General features: G+C 42.3%; 1 protein-coding gene across 14 annotated transcripts in view; it reads left to right on the top strand.

The window, feature by feature from the left end:
- Positions 1–3,023: 3,023 nt before the first annotated feature.
- Positions 3,024–6,000, top strand: part of LOC118789197 (peripheral plasma membrane protein CASK-like) — a 136,170-nt gene continuing 133,193 nt past the window's right edge. For 4 of the 14 annotated variants that reach the window (XM_036545535.1, XM_036545538.1, XM_036545534.1 and 1 more), the window contains exon 1: positions 3,027–3,873. In XM_036545535.1, coding sequence (XP_036401428.1) covers positions 3,815–3,873 — 59 coding nt within the window. In that variant the 5' untranslated portion in view covers positions 3,027–3,814. Of the gene's footprint in view, positions 3,874–6,000 lie in introns of all 14 variants that reach the window. The other 10 variants (XM_036545532.1, XM_036545536.1, XM_036545530.1 and 7 more) reach the window with 5 other exon arrangements.

Below are 6,000 nucleotides of genomic sequence, written 5' to 3'. Positions count from 1 at the left end.
TTGAATTCAGCATGAATTAAACACATAACCGGCTGCCTTTGAGTTTGGCACAGGGGTATTAGTCATGCAATGTGAAGTTTGCAATCCATTGTACCACATTAGATTGGAGTTCTCAGCAAAGAAGATAAAACAGATGCTTCAGTACCGCCAGTGATTCAACAGAAGCGCTAATTCAGTTCCCCTTCCTGGAGTATAATAGGCAAAAAAAGGAATTCTCTGTAATTGATTGTTATTGTGTTTTGAAGACTGTGAAGTGTATGATGCAGTTTGATGCGATGTCATCATAGCATCACAGCATGAGAACTGCAGGCTACGCCAGTGTCTCTTTCCTGGATTTCCCACTATACGAATAAGTGAGGAGAGGAAGAAGTGAGGAAACATCCATCAGGCCAGTACCACAGCTCCACACTGTCTCTCCTCTGTATTCAATTGTGGTCTTTTGCCTGCAAGCAAGTTATGGGCAAAGTCTGGAAATGAAGGTGTCCTTTCTTAGTTCCTCCACTCTTTACTTGATTATTTTGTTTATGTTCATCCTCATGGGAGCCAATAAGGAGAACATATAGGATATATGCTGTCAAAATGACAGATCAGTGATGCATAACATTGCTGTTAATGTAATTAGAGGCCAAACTATGTTAAAAATGTGTGTGTGTGCTTGCCTGTGGCAAAAGCACTGGTTTATTTAAATTCCTCAGTGTTGAAGGCAAATGATCAACACCAGCAGTCCCACCATACAACTGTGAAAATGTATCAATTTGATTTAGAATGTAAAAGCTGTGATGATGACCTTAAATAATTACTGCATAATTTCATGCCTTTTTGTTTTAACGCTTCAAGATAAAGCGTCGGGTAAATTAATTCTGCACAGTATCACAAACGAGCAACTGCAGTGATAAGACTGCGGCAAGAGCCAATTATAATAGACACCTTTGTACAACTGCTATCATCTAAGATGACTAATATTACTGTTCAGTCCACCTTTAGCGATAGCAGACCTGTCACGCTAAAGCTAAGGTCCAGTCATTTGATTGACCAAAGCTAATTCCATGCTTGCAAGGAATGCTGGCTCTCAGATATCAGCAGAGCTGAAACTGAGGAAGAATGCTCAGTCTCTTGCCTAGTCTGGGGAGGGGAGCCAGGGCCAATTTGTGGCCCAAGAGAGAAACTGCTGGGTCATTGCAACATGCTAGCTGGGGAAAGGAGCTTACCAGCTTCTCACTGTGCAGGCAGTGTTCTGTTACAGCTGATAGGTGAGACACAGCAAATCCACTGCATTCTTCATATGGCTACTGTTTCACAGAAAAAAAACAACACTGATTGAAAGCATCAATCAACCCAACACTATCAGCTCTCAGCTCTCCTTCCTACCGATCAGTGGAATACTTGACATAATGACACCGTGATGATTAGCTATTCGGTAGGACAGCGGCCTTATTGATTCTAGCCGTCTATATGAAGCTTATGTCAGCTACTGGAGACTGGGGAGAGGCAAGAAATAGCATTCCTGGGTGTTTCCCAGGTGGAACTACGGATGAAATGGACCTGAGAATGGATGTCAGCGGAAATAATAACAAGTTTACTCCCCCTCTTTGCGTCACAAATCATCACTGGCCAAGCTTTCACAGGATTGCCTGCCCTTGTCCATTTGGTTGGCTGAACCCAGATGAATGAATTCAATAAACTCAAGAGTTTGACTTTGTAGTGATTCTTCTCTTTCCGTCCGATTAGATTTGATAGATTTAACATTTAAAGTATCTAACAATAAGAGCCACAGAGCAGCAAGTTAAACACAGCACAGAACACATGAGCTGGCATACAATATAAAGTGATTAAAAAAACTAGCTAATTATTTAAATAGATTGTGCATTGGCTGTCTGATCTCAAAAACAGCCTTGATGATAATTTTAGGTTCCTCTTCTAAAATCATTCAATGGCATGGTAAAAAGAAACCACTGTAACCCCATGTGCTCATAAAATATCTTCTGCACATAAATGGATTCTGATGCATAAATGGATTCTGATACAGTTGGTGAATGTTCAACAATATGTAACTTGTAACTATGTTGGAAAGAGTTATAAGATCATATTAAAAAGCTATTAACTGTAGGCATGTTGCATAAATTCTCTATTAAATAGAAAAAGGAAGGTAGCTAAAAAGAAAGATCTTGCATCTAAAGAGGTTCTACGATAAACATAATATGATTGTGGTATATTTGTTATATATACGTACAATGATATGCAATGTTGCAATCATGGGTTTGTTTGGTTTTTTTTTTGCAAACACCGCCATAAACTCTCATTGTATATCGTTAAGACCTAAATAATGTCCAGACGTTATGACGCCTTCCAACTTTTATTAACGTTGCCGCGCACCACTTAAGTGCTATTATCGATCAATAAATCGATTGATGTGTGTTCGTTCGATTGACCAACCACTTAAACACCTGTATTTGCTGCACAACGCGGGTACGGCACTATATATTGAACTATAATAAAAATAATAGTAATAATAATAATAATAATAATAACACCTTAATAGAAACAGTTGACATGTTTTAAAATAGACTTTCCCGGGCAATATTCATGACCATTGACACATCTGTGGCAGAATGGTTTCAAATCCTTTTTTATCGATCTACGCTTGCTTGGACTCTCTTTACAAAATCACCATACGGGCTGCCTCCCTTGCATCTCTGCCTTATTCGCCAGGCAGAGGGATATAAAAAATTGCTTGGTAAGGAAAAGCGTTGACGTCAGCTGATAGGATTTGGACGCTCAACGCTTGCGCGTACCGCCGGTGACTCGGATTGGCGGACGGTGAGCGAGTCGAGTTTTATTGATAGGCGATATCGTGGAAACCGCATCGCGTTGAACTCCTCAGGCGCGCCGATTCGGTCATCTTGGCTCCGACGGCCGCATTGCCTATTCGCAGGAATCCGGGGATACGCGATCGCGCAGCCGGAGCCAGCATGGCGTTGGATAAACCGGTTTCGTAACCTTGGGAGAGGGAGGAGTCTGGCGTTTCTGGAAGCAGAAGCGAGCGGCGTAGTGACGGAGGAAGAGAGGAAAAACTGGAGCAACGGCAAACCGGAGAGGAGAGATAAGATATAGCCAGCTAGCAAGCAAATGTGATCCATTTTTTTACATTATTGGCAGCTACACCTGAACACACCAAGCGTGTGGGCGTTAAAGGAGACAAACATGAGCGCTGTATAAAAGAGCTCTATGGAACCTCGTTTTTCGCTCAGGAGATATAAAATACAGTATACTCAATGCAATATTAACGTCATCTCTTTCAAATAAACAAATCTAGCTAGCCATCTAGCTAGCTAGCTAGCTGGTTAGCTGTTTGGAGAGGCATCACTGCCGTAGCCAGCTAACGGAGGATCGAAACATAGATCTGGCATTATCTAGCTAACTTAGCAAGCTAGCTAGAAACAGCACAGGCGCTGGCACCAGAGGCGAGGTGTTAAACGTTAGAAAATCGCCGTGTTTGTGGCTTGGACCGGAGGATTAGAGAGCCGGGAGACAAGGAGAAGGTGGGGCCGAAGAGAGTCGGAGAATAAGACTAGCTATCTATTACAGGGCTAGTTGGCTAGGTAGCTAACTTGCTAAATCACCGGTGGTCCTTTTTTGGGGAGAATCTAGAGGAAGAAGGAATTTTTCCGCCTATTGGAATTTGGGAAAACGTACAGAAAAAAACCCATACCCAACACGAACAACAGAGATACACAGAAGTGATTCATCTGGTCTGTTTGAAGTATACCGTTTTGAAGGGATATCTGGGGGATAATTTCCCCGTTCCTGCTGGACCATGGCTGACGACGACGTTCTGTTCGAAGATGTGTACGAGTTGTGCGAGGTGATCGGAAAGTAAGTGTCGGGTTAGCTAGTGGGCGAGCTAGCTAGCAACCTTGCAAATGCATTGGGTTTCAGATCAGTCTGACAGTACGCTTTTAATACTGATGCTGGGGCGAAATATGGTTTCATTTATGGTTTTAATGTTGTGCGTCTGTCTGTGTGCAAGTAGATGACAGTTTTTCTTGGTGTCACCTGCACGATGCTCGCTAAACCGATGCATTGCAAATGACTAGCCTGATCCATAGACCAAGTCAACTGTGGAAAAAATAAATGACTTTAGCACTTAAATGAATTGCCGGTTCTGTGGATATCTGTAGAGCTAGTTAGCTGTAACCAGTGTTTGTAGAGCCGGTTGGGAACATAGCTTACAAGATGTGTTTTACATACATTTTCAAAATATATTCATCACAAGCAAGAGGGCGTTCACAAGATTACATCTTATTGTACCAGCATGTCATATCCCTCATGTGCATTTGCAGTTAGATATGGCCTTACTTTTTGTAACTCGAAAAGCCATATAAATTATGAGCTCCGGGAAGCCTTCGAAAAAATATTTAATCGAGGGCAGTATATATTTAGTTTTCCATCTGGATGTCGGGTTTGCGTTGAGTGAAAAATTTACGAGTGTTCAAGTTTGAAATGAACCACCTCGTCAGAATCACATACCGACGATGACGCGTCAAAATGTGAGGAACGGTCTACCAAGTGTACGAAGCTGTTGAGGAAATATCAGGACCTCACTGTCAACATGATTTCCTTTCTATTCTCACTGTGTAGGTCCGAAATGAGGTTTTTTTTCAGTTGAGCTTGACAAGGGACACACTGCGAACAAGATTACTCCAAGTATGGGTTATTTCAAAACTGTATTTTTAAAATATCAAATATGGTATATTGAAACAGTCTTACAGTTTGGAATTGCTGCATTTCAATGACAGCTTCATATGCCATGCATTTGAGGGGATGGTGGTTACAGTTGGCAGTAGCCAGCTCTCACTGTGATATTATGGTCGACTAAGATCGTTTTAACAGGTGAATTATTTTATCCTTGGTCATTTTAGCAGTGGCTGTCCAGAATTGACAAATCGGATTCACAGAGTTTCTAAATTCAGATTATAACAACATTTTTATTGCTTTATTGCTGAATATATATTTATAAATATGGACGGTAATGGGGTAATTATCTCTGAGTGGTCCTCCAAAAATGCCAAAGCAGAAGTCTTGGTTACTGGGGGGAAGCAAAAGCATAGATTAGTATGGATGAAATGTGTTTCGCTAATGGAAGAGTAAAAAGCTTATCCACTTTGCCCAGTTGAGGATTTTTGTAGCAGGCCTCTTGTGACCCACGGTTCCACAGATGAGTGACAGGAACAGAGGAGCCTGGCCTCCAGTCACACATACTTCGCATATCGAAATCAGTGGATGCAGGTGGCAGCTTCCTTTTAGAATTCCACTAAAGCGTGCACACGACGGAGGATGTACCTCGGACAGCAGTCATTCTCCCTTTGAATGAATGAACTGGTGCGGTCATTTTGGGGGCTCCAGGTTTAGGGGGGTCCTTAGGGGCTGGTGTGCATGCTCGGATAAAACCCCAGTTCTTTGGGTCCCCAATTCCAGAGTGGATGGACTTTCAAGAGGTGCATTTAAGTAGGTGTTAGGCATAACCTCCTAATATTACATGTGTCTTGGGCTGCTGTGGAGTCTCCAAAGGTGCTGGTGTAGTATATAGATGTATGTATGTAGGTAGATAGTTTACTAATGGAAAGGTGTCAGATCATTAGCATGTCTAGCTTTAAGTCTCTGCATTTTCAAGTATGTTAATACTTACAACATTAATGTTAATAGTAGGAGTCAGGATGTTTATGTGGGTATGTGAAGTACTCTTCTGGTGTGTTGTTGGATCTGTTAATTGGAACTTGCCATGCAGGCTGGTCTCACGCTTGTGCTGGCAGCCCTTGTGCTTAAGAAAAATTATTTTGATATGGAGCCCTCGCCCACAATTCAGGGCGGTACAGCAAGCCTTCAGGCCTCTGTTCTGAGGAACATGAACCCGCAGGTGGAATCGAGCACTCCTCACCCCTGTGACAGCAGCCCTGTTCCTGACATACAGGTGTGACTGGTGTTTTTTTGGCAGGGTGGGAG

This window comes from Megalops cyprinoides, chromosome 14 (assembly GCF_013368585.1).
Source record: "Megalops cyprinoides isolate fMegCyp1 chromosome 14, fMegCyp1.pri, whole genome shotgun sequence".
NCBI classification, from domain to species: domain Eukaryota; kingdom Metazoa; phylum Chordata; class Actinopteri; order Elopiformes; family Megalopidae; genus Megalops; species Megalops cyprinoides.
Note: the sequence above shows the minus strand (reverse complement) of the source record. Positions and strands in the feature narration are given on the sequence as shown.